This window comes from Sycon ciliatum, chromosome 1, assembly GCF_964019385.1.
Source record: "Sycon ciliatum chromosome 1, ocSycCili1.1, whole genome shotgun sequence".
Classification (NCBI taxonomy): domain Eukaryota; kingdom Metazoa; phylum Porifera; class Calcarea; order Leucosolenida; family Sycettidae; genus Sycon; species Sycon ciliatum.
In genome coordinates, this window is record NC_088643.1 from 21812496 (window position 1) to 21835998 (window position 23503).

General features: G+C 50.1%; 1 protein-coding gene across 1 annotated transcript in view; it reads left to right on the top strand.

Moving 5' to 3' along the window:
• LOC135818055 (receptor-type tyrosine-protein phosphatase S-like) overlaps positions 1–22717 on the top strand; it is a 31356-nt gene extending 8639 nt beyond the window's left edge. The window contains exons 6-15 of the mRNA XM_065331378.1: positions 164–472; positions 1556–1623; positions 1825–2071; positions 2399–2710; positions 4050–4346; positions 4844–5143; positions 5611–5793; positions 20242–20314; positions 20855–20993; positions 21573–22717. Of these exons, the coding sequence (XP_065187450.1) occupies positions 164–472; positions 1556–1623; positions 1825–2071; positions 2399–2710; positions 4050–4346; positions 4844–5143; positions 5611–5793; positions 20242–20314; positions 20855–20993; positions 21573–21950 (2306 nt within the window). The 3' untranslated portion in view covers positions 21951–22717. The remainder of the gene's footprint in view (positions 1–163; positions 473–1555; positions 1624–1824; positions 2072–2398; positions 2711–4049; positions 4347–4843; positions 5144–5610; positions 5794–20241; positions 20315–20854; positions 20994–21572) is intronic.
• Positions 22718–23503: the final 786 nt, after the last annotated feature.

A 23503-nucleotide genomic window follows, 5' to 3' on the forward strand; every position in this document is an offset into this window, starting at 1 on the left:
CAGGCATGCTAGAGCTCACTGGCACTGTGCTTGGTCACTTGGTCCTAGTAGTATGCAATGGTCTCCAGCTACATGGACTGGGGTGGTGTCCGTGCCGGAGCGTGTGCCAAAGAGGACGTTCGCTGCACGAGTGTAATGATCGTTCGATTTTGTTCTCTTGTAGATCGACCCGACGCACCGGTCCTAAAAGCAGTCGATAGCATGCAGGTCACGACCGACTCGGTCATGATCAGCTGGCCTATGCCGAACTACCACAACAGCACAATCATCCTGTACGAGGTGGAGGTGCGGCTGCGAGACAACGACACCTGGATCGCCGTTCCAGTCGCCTCCTCTACCGTTACAGCCCTGGACAGCATGATAACTGGCCTCACACCATGGAGTGAATACCACTTCCGTGTGCGAGCGCTGAATGCAATTGGCTACAGTGATTTCAGCAACGAGACGGCTGCTGTGCGCACCTATCCACTTGGTAAGGCTTGCATGAACGTGAAGACGAGGGAAAGAACAAACCCCTGTGCACATTCAGAACGGCGTTGTTGAAAAGACAAGGCAGTGCATGGTTTGAATGGCTTGCTTGTCACGTGCTTACATGTCCATGGCCTTACCGGCAGTAGTATATGAAGCAATCAGGACTGCAGCAGCGCATCTTGCTTTACCCTGGCTATAAATAAAATTTTAAAAATTTCACGGTTCGCGCGAGACTCGGCTAAAAGCCGAGTTTTCCGCATCTGCCGTGGGAACGCCACCACCCTCTAGGATCAAGGCGCAGATGCAGCGCCTAAACGGTGGGAGGTGAGTAGATCAGACCCACCACTAAGTGGTCAAAGACTGAAATCCCATTAGCTGCATCCATGTTACCCTCGTGCCATGCCACGAGTTCCCAATTAACTGTGGGTCGCAGCACGGCTGAGGAAATTCCTTCCGCTTCCAAGCAGGACTTGAACCTGGTACCCTCTGTTTCTCAATCATGGTCTTAGACCATCCCACTATGCCTACCCTGGCTGTGTCAAGTCAACAAACAAACCTTGCTTCGATAGCAAACAAACTGCTATGGAATGTAAGTTGAAAGCTGTACTGCTGGCATATCTGCCGGGTATTGAACTGGCAAGGTGGTCCTTAGTTGACTGGCTGCACTTGTCTTACCCGGGTACTGCTGGCTGACTGGACCAGCTGTACCCTGCCTGCTCAGGGACTTCTACATGATTGTCTGGAAAGTCAACACAGGGAGACTGGGCATGTAGTTTTGAAACGCGCTGCCCGGCATGATTAGGAAAATTCATGCCTGTTCACGCGGCAAGTGAATGAAAGCAACCGAAAACGTGGAGGGAGGAGGTTCAAGTGGTGAGCAGTGACAGTGTGTACGTGCCTTTGTGCAGGTGTGTGTGAGTGTATGTATGCAGGAGTGTGAGTGGCCATATGTAGGCCTATGAGTTACTTGCAAACAGACACAGTGTTTACCAGGTCATCTGTGCTGCTGTTGTTGTGCTAACTGCTATCGGCAGGTTGTGTATTTTATAGCTGCTGTCATGCGTGTATGCTTGATCTGCTGCAGACCCTGTGGCGCCTGAGGATGTCGAGGTGATGTTGGCTGAAGCAACTTCGATCACGCTTCGTTGGCAGGTAAGGGAACTGTTGTCTCACTGGGATTCTTGTTGGCGTGTGTGCGCCAACTGGCAAGGGAGCTCCCAGTGTGAAAGCTGATGTAAATGGATGCAGTATGTTCTCCGGTTTGCAGAGCAACACTTCAGTGTGTAGCTGCAAGAGGTGTATCAGTGATCCCTGCCTGATATCGGAGTGTCTCTGTGCTGTTGCTCTGTGCAGTTACCGGACACGTGGACTGACCAGCGCGGTGTACTGAGACGCGTTCTGGTGTCCTACAAACGACAGACGAGTGGCGCAACAGGCATGCTACTACAAGAGAATGTTACTGTTGGTGCTGGAGAAACTATGGGAGATGTTAGAGTATCTGGATTGGAGAAGGGCTCGCAGTACTCATTCAAAGTCACCTTTGACAATGGATTTTCCATGGGCGGCAGCTTTGAAGTTTCGGGCAACACAACAATCACAAGTAAGCAACGACATCAGGTGGAGCACACTGGTGAATATGGTGTGAATTCGTTCTGACTCTGGTTGTACCCTCCCCCCCCCCCCCTTTGCAATGTGGCTGAAACACAGGTCTTGCTTGTGCTACATTTACTGCTGACTCTGGTTGTACCCCCCCCCCCCTTAGGTTCATTGCAATGTGGCTGAAACACGGGTCTTCCTTGTGCTACTTTCCCCCCCCCCCCTTAGGTTCATTGCAATGTGGCTGAAACACGGGTCTTCCTTGTGCTACTTTCCCCCCTGCTGCTGTTCTTTACTTTTATATCTACCCCCACTCGCCACCGGCGCGCAGAGCCTGGCAACGCAACGTCGTTTGAGGCAAGCACACTCAGCCACGAGAAGATCCGCGTGACCTGGTCCGGTCTGGATGACGGCGGTACCAGCCTGACCCGACTGGTGTTGCAGTACAAGGAGACAGACGACGAGAACATGACCTGGACGCCCGTCGACACGGCAACGCCGCCGCCGCTGGTCACCGATCACAGCATCGTGCTGACCGGCTTCAGCACTCAGACTACCTACCGCTTTCGGCTCGTCGTCCACAACAGCAAGGGCAAGGGCCGGCCGACCAGCGTGTCCAACGACATTACGACGCCGGAGTTCCGTAAGTTGCTTCGTCCAGACAGTGTGAGGTTCAGTGGGCTGTTTGTTTTTAGGTGCAGTAAGACGCAGGCAGGCATAGTGGGATGGTCTAAGACCATGATTGAGAAACAGAGGGTAGAGGCGACGGTTTCAAATAGGACATAGGTTGCAAACCGGAACGGTCTCAATATTCACTTTCTCTCTTGGTATTTTGATTAGAAAACGTATGTCACAGTGAGACTACGATGTGTTTTACTCAGCGCCAAAATTCCATTGCTCTGCGATGACCAGAAGCGCCATACCAAGCATTTGAGTTTTTGATGTGTTGCTTCCCACCGCGACTTGAGTTTTACAACTTTCGAAAAATCGACTTCTTGTCGCAGGTAAACAGCGGCTTGCCTCTCGCCAATAAAGCACCGCATACCAATCAAAACTAATGGAAGCACACACAAGGCTTATTGTTACTCTGTACTGGCCGTCGTGGAGCGATAGCAATTACCTAATTTCAGACCCAGAGTGAATTTGGCGTGCACTCTAAAACATGTCCGGTTTGGAGCCACCTCTGATTTGAAGCGAAAAATTGCGCAACTTGGAGGCAATGGGTCAACACAAAGGAGTTGCTCAGTTCGATTGACTCTGGCCTCAGAGCAAACTTCTACATGCCAGTTTCCTTCCACAAACATATTTTGAGTGAACAATCAACGCTGATGATCGGTTTGTCTATTCAAATTTGGCTGTCAAGCCGTTCCGGTATCGAACCGTCGCCTCTACCAGGTTCAAGTCCTGCTTGGAAGCGGATTGATTTTTTCCAGCCGTGCTGCGACCCAGAGTTAATTGGGAACTCGTGGCCTGGCACGAGGAAAACATGGATGCAGTGAATGGGATTTTCGGTCCTTGACCACATGCTGGTGAGCTGATCTACTCACCTCCCACCGCTTTAGGAGCTGCATCTGCGCCTTGATCCTTGAAGGGTGGTGGCGTTCCTACAGATGCGGAAAACTCGGCATCTATATAGATAAACCGAGTCTGACGCGAACCATGAAATTTTTTTATTTGAAGCCCATGTGATACTCATTAGTGTCTGTCATCTGTATTGGAGGTGAAAGAAAAATGCTATTCCGATGAACACAGAAATGTAGTCTGGAAGACTACCTTAAAAGAGTCGATGTCTGCAACAACTAAAATATCACCGGACATGGCCGGGCCAAATATTCAATTTCCGATTTTGCCCAAAGTTGGCTCCTTTTACGCCTAGATGGACCTCATTCACCCACTATGACAGTTTGATTATAATAATCAAGGGTCTAAATACTTGTGCATTCAAACCGGTGGGACGCTCCTCTCTCTCTTTCTTGTGGCAGAATATCCGCCCGCAGTGGTGCTGCTGGCGGTGACTCCCAGAGCACGGTCAGCGCTCATCGTCTGGAGTCTGACCGACGAGAACCCACTGGTGCCCATCACGCACTATACCATCCTGTGGCAGACGGACTCCATGCCACTAGTGGAGGAGGCAAACGTGACCGCGACGCCAGGACTGCGTCAGTACAACATTGAAGGACTGAAGCGCGACGCCAGCATCAGCATGCGCATGCGCGCCAACAACGAGTACGGCAGTGCGCGCAGTTTCACACCCCAGGTGATATTCAAAACCGGGAGAGGTAAGATTTGTGTGGTCGGTCACTGGGTAATTGGCAGCTCAGTTGACGGTAAAGATAGCCCATAGTCAAATCTGACTGTGAGAGCAAGAGGTGTTGGAGACCTCGGGTTTCGCAAAGTTTGACGTATTGAGAGCGGTGCACATCTCCCCTCCCTCGTCGCCATTGCCTTCACAGCCGAAGTCAGGTACACTATCCCAGATTGGTCTCCTGGGGGTGGAAATAATCTTCACTCACTTTCGAAATCAAACCCACCTCTTGTTTGGAAGGCCAATGATCTAACCAATTTGCCAACCACACGTCCATGTGGACAAGTAGAACATCCACTGGCTAGGCCCCGCCGGGTTTACCCAACACAAAAGACAGGCTTCACTGAAGTTTGTCCAATAAGCCTTAGTTTACCCAGCATAATGGGTCCGTTAATTCTAAAGACAGGTTACATGTTGAGTCTTTCAATTCTAAAGACAGACAGGTTTCACTGAAATTTTGCACTTGCACAGGTTTGCCGAGTCCACTCCGGGAAGTTCTGCTTCGAGAGAATGGGCCGGACAAAGTTAAGCTCTTCTGGCGTTTGGATCTGACCGTGGACGAGTACCCTGCAACGGAACTGCTGTTCTCATTGAAGCATGGAGGGCAAGGTGGAGCCGATATAGGGGACATTGCGATTAACATCACCAAGAACAGTGGCGAGCATATCCTGAGGGACCTGAAGCCACAGACGGCATACATTGTCAACGTATATGCGGTCAATGACTTTGGAAGAAGCGAGCTGGCAAGAGAGCGCGCATTTAGAACACAAGGTGAGAGCTTTGTACTCCTGCACATGCAGAGCACTATTCTCCTGTTAAAAATAGGTATGTATGTGTGTGTGTGTGTGTGTGTGTGTGTGTGTGTGTGTGTGTGTGTGTGTGTGCCTGTGTGTGTGCCTGTGTGTGTGGAGGGGGGGGGGTGTCTCTCTCTCTCTCTCTCTCTCTCTCTCTCTCTCTCTCTCTCTCTCTCTCTCTCTCTCTCTCTCTCTCTCTCTCTCTCTCTCTCTCTCTCTCTGTGCGTGTGTGTCTAAACGTGTGCACACAAATCCATGCTCTACTCCGTTCGTAGTACCTGCAGATTGCAGAAGGATGCTCTTTACCATGCGTGTCTGCGCGCGTGTGTGTACGTGTGTGTCTGCCCGTGTGTCTGCCTGTGTGTATGTGTGTGTGCACGTGTGTGTGGGTGTATGTGTGTGCACATGCACTCACGCATCTCCTTGCCGCATATGTGTGTGCAGCTGCTCCCCCGAAGGTCTCCTCTCCGACCATGACAATCACAAGCACGGTGGTGAAATCGGGAGGCAGTGACAGCAACAAGACCACCATCATCGCCATCATTGCCGCCAGCTGTTTCGGCGTGTTGCTCATTATGCTGATGATCGTCTACCTGATTTATGTCAAGAGGAGGAGGACAAAGACAGGTGTGTGTTCATTACACTACTCCGCTGTTCGTGTCAATGACTCTGAGTCATACATCCCCATATAATCTTGCTATCTTTCTAGGTGTTTACCCTCACTGACGTCCTATGTTACCCTGGACACGTTTGATTGATTTGTCCATGTTCCCAAGTACAGTAATGTAGACAACGTCATGGTCACTGTGTCTGTTGAGTAGTAGCGTACACAGTGTATAGCTAGCTTGCTGCTGCCTTGTACAACTAGCATGAGTGTGTTGGAGAAGAAGTCTAGAAAGTGGTGCTCTCCTCTCTCTCTCTCTCTCTCTCTCTCTCTCTCTCTCTCTCTCTCTCTCTCTCTCTCTCTCCTCTCTCTCTCTCTCTCTCTCTCTCTCTCTCTCTCTCTCTCTCTCTCTCTCTCTCTCTCCTCTCTCTCTCTCTCTCTCTCTCTCTCTCTCTCTCTCTCTCTCTCTCTCTCTCTCTCTCTCTCTCTCTCTCTCTCTTCTCCTCTCTCTCTCTCTCTCTCTCTCTCTCTCTCTCTCTCTCTCTCTCTCTCTCTCTTCTCTCTCTCTCTCTCTCTCTCTCTCTCTCTCTCTCTCTCTCTCTCTCTCTCTCTCTCTCTCTCTCTCTCTCTCTCTCTCTCTCTCTCTCTCTCTCTCTGTGCCACCTTCCTCCTTCCTACTTAGTCGTTTGTCCCTGAAGCGCAAGACTTTCACGTGTTGTTGTGTTTCCTGTGTTGCCGGTGTGCTGATGATGTGTTGTTTTGTTCCCTGTGTTGGTGGTGTGCTCCACTGAGGAATGGCTGGTGGATAATGTGTTGTTTTGTTCCCTGTGTTGGTGGTGTTCTCCACTGGGGAATGGCTGGTGGATAATGTGTTGTTTTGTTCCCTGTATTGGTGGTGTTCTCCACTGAGGAATGGCTGGTGGATAATGTGTTGTTTTGTTCCCTGTGTTTGTGGTGTGCTCCACTGAGGAATGGCTGGTGGATAATGTGTTGTTTTGTTCCCTGTATTGGTGGTGTGCTCCACTGAGGAATGGCTGGTGGATAATGTGTTGTTTTGTTCCCTGTGTTGGTGGTGTTCTCCACTGGGGAATGGCTGGTGGATAATGTGTTGTTTTGTTCCCTGTGTTGGTGGTGTGCTCCACTGAGGAATGGCTGGTGGATAATGTGTTGTTTTGTTCCCTGTGTTGGTGGTGTTCTCCACTGGGGAATGGCTGGTGGATAATGTGTTGTTTTGTTCCCTGTATTGGTGGTGTGCTCCACTGAGGAATGGTTGGTGGATAATGTGTTGTTTTGTTCCCTGTGTTGGTGGTGCGCTCCACTGATGAATGGCTGGTGGATAATGTGTTGTTTTGTTCCCTGTATTGGTGGTGTGCTCCACTGATGAATGGCTGGTGGATAATGTGTTGTTTTGTTCCCTGTATTGGTGGTGTTCTCCACTGAGGAATGGCTGGTGGATAATGTGTTGGTTTGTTCCCTGTGTTGGTGGTGTGCTCCACTGAGGAATGGCTGGTGGATAATGTGTTGTTTTGTTCCCTGTATTGGTGGTGTTCTCCACTGAGGAATGGCTGGTGGATAATGTGTTGTTTTGTTCCCTGTGTTGGTGGTGTTCTCCACTGAGGAATGGCTGGTGGATAATGTGTTGTTTTGTTCCCTGTGTTGGTGGTGTGCTCCACTGATCGTCAGGCGAAATTACTGGTCAGTCGGCGACACGCATTTTTCACAAAAATTTGCGTTTCACCTGCGGGGAGAGTATGCGTGTACTCGAGTCTCATCCTGAGCACGTTTTTTTCTCCGTTTTTTCAGCTCCAGTATAGCTGTATTTTTCATTGCAAAGCCGTCCTCGATTGTTGTGTTCGTTGTTCAAACGAAGTGGACATTCAATCATGAAGGCAGAGGACATAGGAGCCTGATTGGAGTTTCTCGTGGCATAGGACGGCCACACACAGACACTTTGGAATTTTCTGAATATAAAATACCGTACGCACGATGCTGAGATCAATTTGTGCGATATCAAATTGTTTGTGATCTACCACATAGAGCAGAATGTAATCGAATTCCTTTCTACTTTAGGTCGGACCCTAGAGCACTACCAATTCCGTCTGTAGGCTCCCTCGATCCCTCACGACCACACACTCAAGACCCCAAATACGGCTTGTTTACAGGAATTAGTCTAAAAGGAGAGTAAAAAGATCCACAAAAGCCAGCCTGATGCCGCGAGGTTCATGCCCTCACGCGCATCAAAGAACCATAGCAAAAATGGCGCACAGCATGATCAGATCACATCATCATGCTCTGATCAGCGATTCAAAGCGAGTCAACATATGATAACTAAATTATTGGAATCTTTCGAAAAACTATGATGTCAAAACATCAGTACATTTAGAGAATTATTTGAACAAGATCGAAGGAGAAGATTGATTACTTTATAATGAACTGCAAATCATGCAATTCCATTACACCTCACCGCCTGATGACATAACCATTCATGCAATGAATACCTGAATGTCATCAACAAACTTATACTACACCTCACCGCCTGATGACATTATAAATAAAAGCACAAGAATAATAAAACAGAAACAAGTAAGGCAAAGATGTCACGAACATACACATGGCTTGAATAGACGCACATACGCACACACGCACGCACGCACACATACCCACACAGATGCGCACACGCAGGCCAACAACGGAAAGTTGGTGACTATACCGTGCTGGTGGTACAATAGCAGCCCTATCACGCAAGCCATATGCCCGCATAACTGAGGGCTCGGCTGCTGGCAACACACGGACATACGTGGCACTGTCACTGTCATTCTCTGCAGCGGCACCATCTGCAGGTGCTGCTGGGGCTGGCTCTGTTTGCAACGCATTAGGCTTCAACAGTTCCACATTGACCGTTTTCTCACTAATCCGGCCGGTACTGGAGTTGGTGCTGCTGATGACAACGGTAGACGGTGACACGATATGCACTACAGACCAACCAGGTTCATATGGAGTCATCCGTTTCTGGTGACGTTCTGGGCGACGGAGAAGAACTGGGGCACCAACGACAAACGGACACTCACTCTCTTCAGCCAAAACAGCATCAGACTCGGCCACAGTATCATTGACAAAGTCACGAATCCGAGCGCACTTCAGTGATAGTTCAGCTGACCAGGACATAAGCGAACCTTCGACAACAGGATGCTCTACGATCAGGTCACATGGCTCCCAGTTGACCATGGCCATCATTGGCGACATCTGGATGGCAGCATGGGGGCGAGTACGGTAGTAATACAATAATACCTGGAGCTCTGTCAACCAATCAGACGACGAGTCAATGGTCTTACGGATCATATTCAGCAGGGTACGGTTAAAGCGCTCAGCGCTGCCCTGCGACTGCGGGTGGCGAACTGCGCCGTGGCGAACATGCACACCGAAGACATCAAACAATGCAGAGACCATGGCATTACAAAACTCTGACCCATTGTCGCTGCGAATGACACGTGGAGGACCCCATCGGGTACACAACTCCACCAGGCCGGCAGCAACACTGGACGCATCATGTCTCTGAAGCGGAATAATTTCTGCCCACTTTGTGAAAGAGTCAATACAGACCAACACACAATGATACCTGCCACTATGACACGCACCCAACTCAAGGGTATCAATGTGGACTACTTCCCACGGTCGGCTGGGCGAGTCGGAACGCACTTTCGGAACTGGGCCAGCAGACATAGAGCTGGCACAACGACAAGGGCTGCAGTCTCGGACATACTGCTGACAACTCTCAGCTAGCTTGGGAAAATAGCACCGACGGCGGATACTGCGCCACATGGCCTCCCAATTGCCATGGGCAGTAGCAGAATGTGCAGACGACAATACCTCTTCACGGAGCGACATAGGTAAAACGGGCACTGCGACTTCACCATCTATCGGGTCATTTACACTGCGGTACAATACACCTTCAACGACTACAAGCTGATGCTGCACACGCTTGAATGCAGCCACAGACACAGGCTTACCAGCTACCAAGTCAGAGATAGTGGCACAAATCAATTCATCACGTTGCTGTTCAGCAGCTATCTTGTCAAGTGAGACAAAAACCGATGACAATGATGGCAACGGCACAGAAACAGAGATACCACACGTACCCTCATGGCGACGCTCATCTGCAGACTTGAGAACAGTCTTGGCGAGAGCTGTCCATCGGTGCGGAACACGGGTCAGGCAATCGGCACGATTCTGCTCACTTTTCACCCACGCGATGGTGACCTTGAGCCCAGCAACAGCGATCATGTCCGACAGGATAGCCAAACGACGTTGCACCAGAAGAGCTTGCAGACCCGACACTTTGACACGGGACGCGTTCCGTAATGTAGCTTGAATCCACCCGTGTACAGTCTTAGAGTCGGTCAGGAGGTGCACTTCACTGACGTTCCAGTCAACAGCCAATTCCAGAGCTCGGATGGCGGCTTCTAGCTCTGCGACATTGATATGCCGCTTGTCGTCCTTGGCCCTGAGCCACGCGCGGTCTTCCACTGTTACACCGCCTGCTTCCAGGACAACACCATACGCCAGGTCAGATGCGTCACACCACACTTGCACTCTACCGGTACTGACTGGAACATGCCACTGGCCACGCACTGGATCCTCGGTGCACAGACGAGCAGATAGATCACGACAGCACTGGTACACTACGTCAGACACTTCGCTGTCCCAGCTGCCACATTCGGATGACAGACGCTTGACGAAGCTGCATGCTGTACGTAACCACCCACAGATCGGGTAGTGACCAATGACGCGGCCACACCAGCTAAACAGACTGCGCTTGGTGATACGCACTGGTAGAGACACATCGATATCACGGCGAACCCATGTCACTTCGCCGGTTGCATCCTGCTGCAACTGTAAGCCCAGCACTCGAGCTTCAGGCAGCTGTTCAGCAGGTTTCGTTGCGAGGCCGTACTCTGCCAACTTTGCCTCGGCTTCCACCTGGTGATTCTTCGCAACAAACACATCGTCGACGTAATTGTCGGCTCCCGGAACATCGCGCAGGACCCACTTGACTATGGCGTCCATCATCTTTGGAGCGACAGATAATCCAAAACCCATGCGCTGCATTACGAATCTTTTGCCCTTCCACAACACAATCTGGAAGCACTGAAGCTGCTCTGCTACATGAACTTGCAGGTAGGCCTTCCGGATGTCCATGAGGACATACTCGTGTGCAGGACCAGCCTTGCGCCACTTGCGCAGCTTGTCTCCACAGATAGGGGCCTCTCTGCCAGGCTCGGACTTCACAAGACGATTCAGCGACCGGTAATCCAAGCACGGTCGCACTGGAGTAGACTGTTTGTGCTCTTGGACCTGCGGGATGAGCGGCAGAACACACTGTGGGGGACCATGAACTGATGTATCGTGCGGGACCAGCCAGCCGTTGTGGATCCACAGATCAACTTCATCTTGGAACAACTTCTCTTGCTCCGCCGTCAACTTATGGCGCGAGTATTCTCCGATACCCGACCCAACACTGGCTTCAGGACCGACGCCATCATTCCATTGCCATGTCAGTTCCCACCGGCTCAGTACATTATTCCAGCGTACGCTGCCATCACTCGTTGAAAGTGTGACGTTACCGACCTCATCCTCATCCACTGACACATACGGTAGTGGATGCTCTGGCTTCTTTGCTGCGGCAGCACAGACAGGTTCAGCAGCTGTAAAGACCACTGACGCCAGATCATCGCCATCGTAGCGTACGCGAACCTCACCCACAGCTGATATCAGGGTCAAGCCAATTAGTACATCTGCACACACTGACTTGAGATCTGCCACAACGAGCGCCTCCACCTCTGTCTGCGGCAGCACAACATTCGCCGAGTCTTGTCGTGATAGTGTGACTCTGGTAGCGCCCAAGACTGGCAATGGCCGTCCATCGACTGCAGAAATCTGTGCATTGGAGGGGGTCAGCTGGCAGTGCAAGGCCTTAGCCAACTGGGCAGACAGCAACGTTTGGGAGGATCCCGTGTCTACCACTGCAACAGCACGATGTTCCTCCCCGCCAGGCAATTTTGCATCGACGTACACGCGAGGCAGACGAACATTTGTCGATGGCACACACAGAACGTGATGAACGGATTCACCAGAAACTGGAGCAGCAGCAGATGCTGACGTCTTACTACTGCGGGACTTCTTCCACGCTTCTCTCTCGGGACAATCTTTCTTGAGGTGTCCCTCCGCATCGCAAAAGTGACAGATCAGACGCCAACCTGAGTTACCACTAGCACCATCTCGTCGTTTCTTAACTTTACTCGGGCAGTTCCGTGAAATATGCCCGACTTCATGACACTCGAAGCACAGCACTGAACTGGATCGTCCTCGCCCGCTGGATGAGGATGACGACTTCACCGAAGACGCTGCTACGGCTGACACACCACCCGACATGTGCGACACCGAAGTGCGCAGGCGACGAACATATGCCACGCAGGCTCCAATTGATGACGTGTCACCATTCGATGTCAATTGGTTGGCTTCTGTCGACGGCAAGCCCCTTATGAACTGCTCGATGAGCATGGGTGACTTGCCGTCCGCTTCGACTTTATGTCCGGCTGCGATTAACAACCGGCGCAGATCCGCAGCGTAGGCATCCACACTCTCGGCGCGACCAAGGGTGCGCGTAACAAACTGGCCATACGCCTGGCCTGTCGACAGCGTGAAGGCATCACGCAGCCGTTGTTTCACACTGTTCTCTTTTTTCTTATCCTCATCAGAGAGCTCATCCCACACTAAAAAGGCATCTCCATCCAAGAATAACGGAAGTTGTGCCATTCGCTTTTCCTCTGTTGTCCATTGTTGAAGTTGAGCAGCCACCATAAACTTTCTCCAAAAGACATCAAAGTCATCGCGAGCTCCACGATACTGTTTCAAATACGAATCAAATTTGGAGGACATGGTGCATACAAGGTGTTCACCAGCACGCGCAACAGTTCCTTTATCGTCCGCGACGTCCAAATTTGTCACACTGACAGCACTGACACTCGAACTTTGATCAGTCTGCTCACAACCAGCACTACCACGTTGCTGTTTTTGGACTGTATTTCCACGACCACGACGACTTTTCCGGGGCATCCACGTGGGTTTCGGTACCAAATCTGTAATCGAATTCCTTTCTACTTTAGGTCGGACCCTAGAGCACTACCAATTCCGTCTGTAGGCTCCCTCGATCCCTCACGACCACACACTCAAGACCCCAAATACGGCTTGTTTACAACGGGATCCAAACATAAGCTTACCGACGGTTAGGCTGCCGACCTGACTGGACAAATGATCCCTGGCTTCACCAGACGCCAGAAGTCGGACACCATGTCCCTTGCCGCGACGTCCATCTCCAAAAAGAACTCCATCTTCGTCGTGAAAAGGCTTGAAATACTCAATATTCAACCGAGATTCGCGGTCTCACCCTTTCTCAGATCGAATCATTTTTTGTTGTAGCAGTTGCAGGGCAGATCCCCGCCACTACTTCAACAGAAGATGGCTCCAAAGCATGCCTGGAACAAGCCATATCGAGGTTGCAAGCCACCCATCTCAGCACTTTTTTTGAAGAAATTCAAAATTTCAATGGTGGAAGATAAACTATGGAGAGAATTTCAAAAAGTATGTTTCGCGGAGCGATCGCTCAACCTACGTCATTCAAACTTTGCAGGATGGTTCAGACGTACATGCTAGGCATGGAACCACAGAAGATGATATCATAGCTGACACACAGAGTCACACACACAGCAGATTCGTGTGCACAGATACTAAATTAGTGGACGTCGTCATCTTCTTCCCGCTGATCTCAAATGTACTATGACGTGCTATTTCGCCTGACGTGAATGGCTGGTGGATAATGTGTTGTTCTGTTCCCTGTGTTGGTGGTGTGCTCCACTGAGGAATGGCTGGTGGATAATGTGTTGTTTTGTTCCCTGTGTTGGTGGTGTGCTCCACTGAGGAATGGCTGGTGGATAATGTGTTGTTTTGTTCCCTGTATTGGTGGTGTTCTCCACTGAGGAATGGCTGGTGGATAATGTGTTGTTTTGTTCCCTGTGTTGGTGGTGTGCTCCACTGAGGAATGGCTGGTGGATAATGTGTTGTTTTGTTCCCTGTGTTGGTGGTGTGCTCCACTGAGGAATGGCTGGTGGATAATGTGTTGTTCTGTTCCCTGTGTTGGTGGTGTGCTCCACTGAGGAATGGCTGGTGGATAATGTGTTGTTCTGTTCCCTGTGTTGGTGGTGTGCTCCACTGAGGAATGGCTGGTTGATAATGTGTTGGTTTGTTCCCTGTGTTGGTGGTGTGCTCCACTGAGGAATGGCTGGTGGATAATGTGTTGTTTTGTTCCCTGTGTTGGTGGTGTGCTCCACTGAGGAATGGCTGGTGGATAATGTGTTGTTTTGTTCCCTGTATTGGTGGTGTTCTCCACTGAGGAATGGCTGGTGGATAATGTGTTGTTTTGTTCCCTGTGTTGGTGGTGTGCTCCACTGAGGAATGGCTGGTGGATAATGTGTTGTTTTGTTCCCTGTGTTGGTGGTGTGCTCCACTGAGGAATGGCTGGTGGATAATGTGTTGTTCTGTTCCCTGTGTTGGTGGTGTGCTCCACTGAGGAATCGGGCTGGTGGATAATGTGTTGGTTTGTTTCCTGTATTGGTGGTGTGCTCCACTGGGGAATGGCAGGTGGATAATGTGTTGTTCTGTTCCCTGTGTTGGTGGTGTGCTCCACTGGGGAATGGCTGGTGGATAATGTGTTGTTTTGTTCCCTGTGTTGGTGGTGCGCTCCACTGATGAATGGCTGGTGGATAATGTGTTGTTTTGTTCCCTGTATTGGTGGTGTGCTCCACTGATGAATGGCTGGTGGATAATGTGTTGTTTTGTTCCCTGTGTTGGTGGTGTGCTCCACTGATGAATGGCTGGTGGATAATGTGTTGTTTTGTTCCCTGTGTTGGCGGTGTGCTCCACTGGGGAATGGCTGGTGGATAATAGAGAGGTTCCGCACTACGTAAAGTTGAGCAACTTTACGTTAGTGGGCGGGGAAAACCCGTGAATTCGCGAGTTTGCACTCTACTTATGGAAAGTTGTCTACGTAGAGTACGTAGATAGGGCTCTGATAACGTAGCTGGTCCGTAAGTGGATTGGGGTACAAATTTATGACTCTCTCCCCAGGTCGATCTGGTCGTACACTGCCGCGTTCGGAGTTGCCAAGGGCAGCTACGTGATTTTAAAACTCCGTATGGCGGAACACAGATGCGCATGCAGTTTACGTAAGACTTTCCGTAGATCCACTACGTTTTTTACTAACAAAATTACGTTATGCGGAACCTCTCTAATGTGTTGTTTTGTTCCCTGTGTTGGTGGTGTGCTCCACTGAGGAATGGTTGGTGGATAATGTGTTGTTTTGTTCCCTGTGTTGGTGGTGTGCTCCACTGAGGAATGGCTGGTGGATGATGTGTTGTTTAGTTCCCTGTGTTGGTGGTGTGCTCCACTGAGGAATGGCTGGTGGATAATGTGTTGTTTGTTCCCTGTGTTGGTGGTGTGCTCCACTGAGGAATGGCTGGTGGATAATGTGTTGTTTTGTTCCCTGTGTTGGTGGTGTGTTCCACTGAGGAATGGCTGGTGGATAATGTGTTGTTCTGTTCCCTGTGTTGGTGGTGTGCTCCACTGAGGAATGGCTGGTGGATAATGTGTTGTTTTGTTCCCTGTGTTGGTGGTGTGCTCCACTGAGGAATGGCTGGTGGATAATGTGTTGTTTTGTTCCCTGTGTTGGTGGTGTGCTCCACTGAGGAATGGCTGGTGGATAATGTGTTGTTCTGTTCCCTGTGTTGGTGGTGTGCTCCACTGAGGAATGGCTGGTGGATAATGTGTTGTTCTGTTCCTTGTGTTGGTGGTGTGCTCCATTGAGGAATGGCTGGTGGATAATGTGTTGGTTTGTTCCCTGTGTTGGTGGTGTGCTCCACTGAGGAATGGCTGGTGGATAATGTGTTGTTTTGTTCCCTGTGTTGGTGGTGTGCTCCACTGAGGAATGGCTGGTGGATAATGTGTTGTTTTGTTCCCTGTATTGGTGGTGTTCTCCACTGAGGAATGGTTGGTGGATAATGTGTTGTTTTGTTCCCTGTGTTGGTGGTGTTCTCCACTGAGGAATCGGGCTGGTGGATAATGTGTTGGTTTGTTTCCTGTATTGGTGGTGTGCTCCACTGGGGAACGGCAGGTGGATAATGTGTTGTTCTGTTCCCTGTGTTGGTGGTGTGCTCCACTGGGGAATGGCTGGTGGATAATGTGTTGTTTTGTTCCCTGTGTTGGTGGTGCGCTCCACTGATGAATGGCTGGTGGATAATGTGTTGTTTTGTTCCCTGTATTGGTGGTGTGCTCCACTGATGAATGGCTGGTGGATAATGTGTTGTTTTGTTCCCTGTGTTGGTGGTGTGCTCCACTGATGAATGGCTGGTGGATAATGTGTTGTTTTGTTCCCTGTGTTGGTGGTGTGCTCCACTGGGGAATGGCTGGTGGATAATAGAGAGGTTCCGCACTACGTAAAGTTGAGCAACTTTACATTAGTGGGCGGGGAAAACCCGTGAATTCGCGAGTTTGCACTCTACTTACGGAAAGTTGTCTACGTAGAGTACGTAGATAGGGCTCTGATAACGTAGCTGGTCCGTAAGTGGATTGTGGTACAAATTTATGACTCTCTCCCCAGGTCGATCTGGTCGTACACTGCCGCGTTCGGAGTTGCCAAGGGCAGCTACGTGATTTTAAAACTCCGTATGGCGGAACACAGATGCGCATGCAGTTTACGTAAGACTTTCCGTAGATCCACTACGTTTTTTACTTACGTAATTACGTTATGCGGAACCTCTCTAATGTGTTGTTTTGTTCCCTGTGTTGGTGGTGTGCTCCACTGAGGAATGGTTGGTGGATAATGTGTTGTTTTGTTCCCTGTGTTGGTGTTGTGCTCCACTGAGGAATGGCTGGTGGATGATGTGTTGTTTAGTTCCCTGTGTTGGTGGTGTGCTCCACTGAGGAATGGCTGGTGGATAATGTGTTGTTTGTTCCCTGTGTTTGTGGTGTGCTCCACTGAGGAATGGCTGGTGGATAATGTGTTGTTTTGTTCCCTGTGTTGGTGGTGTGTTCCACTGAGGAATGGCTGGTGGATAATGTGTTGTTCTGTTCCCTGTGTTGGTGGTGTGCTCCACTGAGGAATGGCTGGTGGATAATGTGTTGTTTTGTTCCCTGTGTTGGTGGTGTGCTCCACTGAGGAATGGCTGGTGGATAATGTGTTGTTTTGTTCCCTGTATTGGTGGTGTTCTCCACTGAGGAATGGCTGGTGGATGTGTTGTTTTGTTTCCTGTGTTGGTGGTGTTCTCCACTGAGGAATGGCTGGTGGATAATGTGTTGTTTTGTTCCCTGTGTTGGTGGTGTGCTCCACTGAGGAATGGCTGGTGGATAATGTGTTGTTCTGTTCCCTGTGTTGGTGGTGTGCTCCACTGAGGAATGGCTGGTGGATAATGTGTTGTTTTGTTTCCTGTGTTGGTGGTGTTCTCCACTGAGGAATGGCTGGTGGATAATGTGTTGTTTTGTTTTCTGTGTTGGTGGTGTGCTCCACTGAGGAATGGCTGGTGGATAATGTGTTGTTCTGTTCCCTGTGTTGGTGGTGTTCTCCACTGATGAATGGCTGGTGGATAATGTGTTGTTTTGTTTCCTGTGTTGGTGGTGTTCTCCACTGAGGAATGGCTGGTGGATAATGTGTTGTTTTGTTCCCTGTGTTGGTGGTGTGCTCCACTGAGGAATGGCTGGTGGATAATGTGTTGTTCTGTTCCCTGTGTTGGTGGTGTGCTCCACTGAGGAATGGCTGGTGGATAATGTGTTGTTCTGTTCCCTGTGTTGGTGGTGTGCTCCACTGAGGAATGGCTGGTGGATAATGTGTTGTTTTGTTCCCTGTGTTGGTGGTGTGCTCCACTGAGGAATGGCTGGTGGATAATGTGTTGTTTTGTTCCCTGTATTGGTGGTGTTCTCCACTGAGGAATGGCTGGTGGATAATGTGTTGTTTTGTTCCCTGTGTTGGTGGTGTGCTCCACTGAGGAATGGCTGGTGGATAATGTGTTGTTCTGTTCCCTGTGTTGGTGGTGTGCTCCACTGAGGAATGGCTGGTGGATAATGTGTTGTTTTGTTCCCTGTGTTGGTGGTGTGCTCCACTGAGGAATGGCTGGTGGATAATGTGTTGTTTTGTTCCCTGTATTGGTGGTGTTCTCCACTGAGGAATGGCTGGTGGATAATGTGTTGTTTTGTTTCCTGTGTTGGTGGTGTTCTCCACTGAGGAATGGCTGGTGGATAATGTGTTGTTTTGTTCCCTGTTTTGGTGGTGTGCTCCACTGAGGAATGGCTGGTGGATAATGTGTTGTTCTGTTCCCTGTGTTGGTGGTGTGCTCCACTGAGGAATGGCTGGTGGATAATGTGTTGTTCTGTTCCCTGTGTTGGTGGTGTGCTCCACTGGGGAATGGCTGGTGGATAATGTGTTGTTTTGTTCCCTGTGTTGGTGGTGCGCTCCACTGATGAATGGCTGGTGGATAATGTGTTGTTTTGTTCCCTGTATTGGTGGTGTGCTCCACTGATGAATGGCTGGTGGATAATGTGTTGTTTTGTTCCCTGTGTTGGTGGTGTGCTCCACTGATGAATGGCTGGTGGATAATGTGTTGTTTTGTTCCCTGTGTTGGTGGTGTGCTCCACTGGGGAATGGCTGGTGGATCATCATTGCGCGAAATCGCGCATCTATGAGCGACATCCACATAAACTGCTGGGACCATGGTTGTGTACTCGAATCTCATTCTGAGCACCCTTTTTTCTTCCTTTTTTCAGCCGTTTTTTTGCAAAAAGTCCTCGAGCTCGATTTTTTTTGATCGATCGTTCTTCAAGGAAAGACGAGTGGACAATCGATCAACAGGGCCGAGGACGAATGCGTCTGGTTGGAGTTCTTGCGTGGCACAGGATGACCAGACACACATATAGATACATTGCGACGATCTAATCTGCACAGTGTTTCCTAATACCGCACGCACGACGGTAAGTACAATTCATGTGATTTCAAATTGTTTGTGATCTACAACGTCGCGAGCAGGACGGAAATACAGCAACAGCACGACAACCGTTATACCAGGCAGTAACCAACAGTCACCTCCGTCACATTCTCCAGATCAGAAGGCAAGTGAGGCAGTGAACATGAAGAAATAAAGTATGAAAGAATGAAAAGTGAATAATTCAAAAATCTCAGAAACGTTGAACGTAAAAAACATTGAGAACAAGAAAAGTGACTTATTTCGATGGCAAAAGACAAAGCGAATGTTCCTCGTATGGACCTGGCTCTTGCGGAATCAGCCACACTGTGGAACCATGTGTTTGATTCCACAAGGGATGGCTACCTGCTCCTCACCAACCAGCCTCCACGACGGTGGTAAAGTCGCCAAAAATACGAAAGTTGAACATTTTGTGCATGCATGCAATAGAAAATTTGTGCTGAGTATGTCGAGTGGCCATTCGCACAGGACAAAGCCGTTGCGCAAGCTGTGACCCTGAAATTTCGTCCATTGGTAGCGAGGGTAACCCTGAGCTGGAAAGTGTAAGGGATGGCGTGCTACACTCCCCCGCATACGCTTGACAGCACGATTTGAGGCGTGGAGTAGTAATATACCAGTATCTTACTACCCCCTGATACCTGATGCATGGACGTCGTCATCTTCATCCCGCAGATCGAAAATGTACAGGTGTCGCGTGATTTCGCGCAATGAATAGAGAGGTTCCGCACTACGTAAAGTTGAGCAACTTTACGTTAGTGGGCGGGGAAAACCCGTGAATTCGCGAGTTTGCACTCTACTTACGGAAAGTTGTCTACGTAGAGTACGTAGATAGGGCTCTGATAACGTAGCTGGTCCGTAAGTGGATTGTGGTACAAATTTATGACTCTCTCCCCAGGTCGATCTGGTCGTACACTGCCGCGTTCGGAGTTGCCAAGGGCAGCTACGTGATTTTAAAACTCCGTATGGCGGAACATAGATGCGCATGCAGTTTACGTAAGACTTTCCGTAGATCCACTACGTTTTTTACTAACGTAATTACGTTATGCGGAACCTCTCTAATGTGTTGTTTTGTTCCCTGTGTTGGTGGTGTGCTCCACTGAGGAATGGCTGGTGGATGATGTGTTGTTAAGTTCCCTGTGTTGGTGGTGTGCTCCACTGAGGAATGGCTGGTGGATAATGTGTTGTTTGTTCCCTGTGTTTGTGGTGTGCTCCACTGAGGAATGGCTGGTGGATAATGTGTTGTTTTGTTCCCTGTGTTAGTGGTGTGCTCCACTGATGAATGGCTGGTGGATAATGTGTTGTTTGTTCCCTGTGTTTGTGGTGTGCTCCACTGAGGAATGGCTGGTGGATAATGTGTTGTTTTGTTCCCTGTGTTGGTGGTGTGCTCCACAGATGGGTGGCAGGTGGATAACAGCGCTCCTGCGCCCACGCGGTCCGGGTCCGGCTGGTACTCAGGGAGTGTTAGGTAAGCCGTGGCTCATGTGCATGCATGCACGCCATTCTTCTTCTGCAGGGGCAATGAAACTGGCGTGGCAGGAGCAGGCCAGGCCGCGGTGATAATTTCAGAGATGAACTTGTCACACGGTCTTCTTGACGTTATGGTGGTGGCCCGGGATGTGTCGTGATTTTGAGAGCCCAGTGTCCCTTGGTAGAGAGGTGTCCCTTGGTAGAGACTTGTCCCTTGTTGATAAGTGCTGCTTTTGGACTCACTAGCCTCCTTCCGGAGTTGACTGCACCAATGCGAACCTTGCTGCAATGTCTAAGAGGTCCTTGGCAACACTGATTATGCACTACAAGTCTTTGAATTTTGGAAAATGCCCAGCTACACGTGCGTACATGCATGTTAGTTACTTTACCACCAGTGCACTCCATTCGCGAGCACATCAGCAGTGCTACAGCACCATCTCCGTGATAGCCGGAGGCTGTGTGAGTGCACACGTGTGTGCCGCATAGTTTCTGTATTCATATTCTGCCTGTACATGTGTATGCGCGCGCCTATCTGCAGGGAAAAGCCGCCTATTACGGAGCACACCGATGGCAGCTCAGCCAGTCTCTCACTGCAGCGTACTGCGTCGGACAACAGCTGGGCAAAGTCACCGATCCGGCAACCGTCCAAGGCCAGCGCTATGGTGGAGGATGAACATGTAAGAGCGCGCGCGCGCGAGAGAGAGAGAGAGAGAGAGAGAGAGAGAGAGAGAGAGAGAGAGAGAGAGAGAGAGAGAGAGGGAGAGAGAGAGAGAGAGAGGGAGTGAGTGAGAGAGAGACTGGATGAGCTAGCACACACCCAAGTAGCTCAAGTGCATGTGCACGCACATGTTTTCCGTATCTACTGCATACCGGCCTGCCCTAGTATGTGTCAGAACAGAACTGGTTGAGATCTGCACTGACGGCTGGCGGTGTTCGTGCAGATATCGGAACTGGTACTGCACACGAGCAAGGGCAATAATTTATTTATTGTATCCCTCGTGACGATAAGATGCACAATACGTAACCTCTTGTGCCCTGTAGAAAAGATATCCAGATACGGCATGTCCGGTTTAGGGAGACACTCTATTCTTGATATTTCACACTATGATGTCAGAATGTGTGGAATCTGTGTATGTGTTTGCTGTGCAATACCTCTGAATGTGTGGAATCTGTGGATGTGTTTGCTGTGCAATACCTGTGTATGTGTTTGCTGTGCAATACCTGTGTATGTGTTTGCTGTGCAATACCTCGTCCAGGATGAGCAGCTAGGTACTGTGCAGCCCACAACCTTCACCAGCTTTAGTTTGGCCCGACAGCCGTCTGCTAATCAAATGCAGACACCACAGCAGCAGCAGCGGCAGCAGTCACCACCGCCGGCCTTCGGAACTATACCTGATCCTCCTTCTCCACCGAGCACACCGCCTAGGACACCGCCGCTCACGCCGTTCAAAGAAATGAACTCCCCGTCGCCACCCAAGTACCAGAGCTCGCCGATAGTGAGCCAGCCAACGCACATATCGGATGGTCATGATTTCTCAGAAATCAACCAAACCAACACATTCGCACCCCTGGCGAGGGCACAGCAGCAACACAGCCCTTCACCGGACACGCTGAAACAGGACACTATCGTCTAGGTGATTACCGCCGCCGAAGATGCCGTGACCTTAACACTAGCTCTAAGCTCACAGGTCACAGATAGCGTCCGGCTATTGGTATGTCCCGTGCTGCAGTGCTAATCCGACCAACATCAGCAGTGGCACTGTGCGAGAATGACAGGTGTCGAGGTGTATTTGTCTTCCTTCCTCATCCTCCTCCGTAACCTGACGGCTTGACTTATGGAGATCTTTGAACCGTCTTCCTCCCCATTGCATGAACAACAACTGGCTAGCCAGCACAGACTGGAGTGGTGCTGTTGCTCATGCCCGTACTAAAGAACGCTTTAGTTGGTTCAAACTTCAAAGTCCGTGGCCAACTGCTTGAAATGAAAACCCCACGAATACATGCCATACTTCAACTTCTACTGTAAACTGTCACAGTTAGCATATGACAAGATAGAAGAAGAATCTCTTCCATGCCATCACACATCCTAGAATTTAGCACGAGGTAATATTCCAGTCAGATAATGATGGAGATAAAAATTATACTGCTTTGGCTATAGGAAAGACCCCTGTTATCCCCAATAGCCTCATTGAAATGCCCGATGTTTGTTTTCCTATCTATACCCGGTTTATGTGGCAGATACACGTACCAGACCGTATCTATTGTATCTATTCCTCTGCAGTGAATTCCTTCATATTACTACTACTTTCCTTCTTCTTGCTTTCTTTCGTCGCTCTTAGCCAGTCTTGGGTTCTCCTCTTCACTTGCCATGTTACATTGTACATGATTCCAACTACTTGTACCTGTACGGAAGTGCACTGGTTGGCGCTCTGCGTGTGTGTGGAGGGAGGGGGGGGGGGGTGTTGTGTGTGTGGAGGGGGGGGGGGGTGTTGTGTGTGTGGAGGGGGGGGGGTGGTGTTGTGTGTGTGGATGGGGGGGGGGGGGGGGGTGTTGTGTGTGTGGAGGGGGGGGGGGTGGTGTTGTGTGTGTGGATGGGGGGGGGGGGGGTGTTGTGTGTGTGGAGGGGGGGGGGGGGGTGTTGTGTGTGTGGAGGGGGGGGGGGTGTTGTGTGTGTGGATGTGTGTGGAGGGGCGGGAGGTGTTGTGTGTGTGTGTGTGGAGGGGGGGGGGGGGGTGTTGTGTGTGTGCCAGCTACCTTTAGTTCGGTTAGTGGGCACACATACATGTAGGCCTGATGGTGTTGGGTCTGTTGCCAACTGGCTCGGCTGCTTGAAGGTGTAATGTTGTACCTGCCACCTTTGTTGCGGCTTTCAGGGTTCATTTAGGTTAAAGGGGAAGTGCATCGATTTTTCGAGTATGGTCCAGAAGAAAGACAATTTGATATCGGTTCGAATGGCATATCTCTCGCTTTCATACGATAAGCCAAACTTGCCAAATCGCCAATTGTATACTCACGTTGCCATAGCGACCAGCGCAGTGATGACGTACGAAAGGCTTAGCTCCACCACAGAGAAGGTCGATCACTGCAGAATTTGGTCATTTTCAATTGGTTCATTGTATTCACGAAGTGAAAGAAGGGCTGTGTTCAATGCTGTTAGTGCAGTGAACTGTTTGTTAGTAGTCCCCTC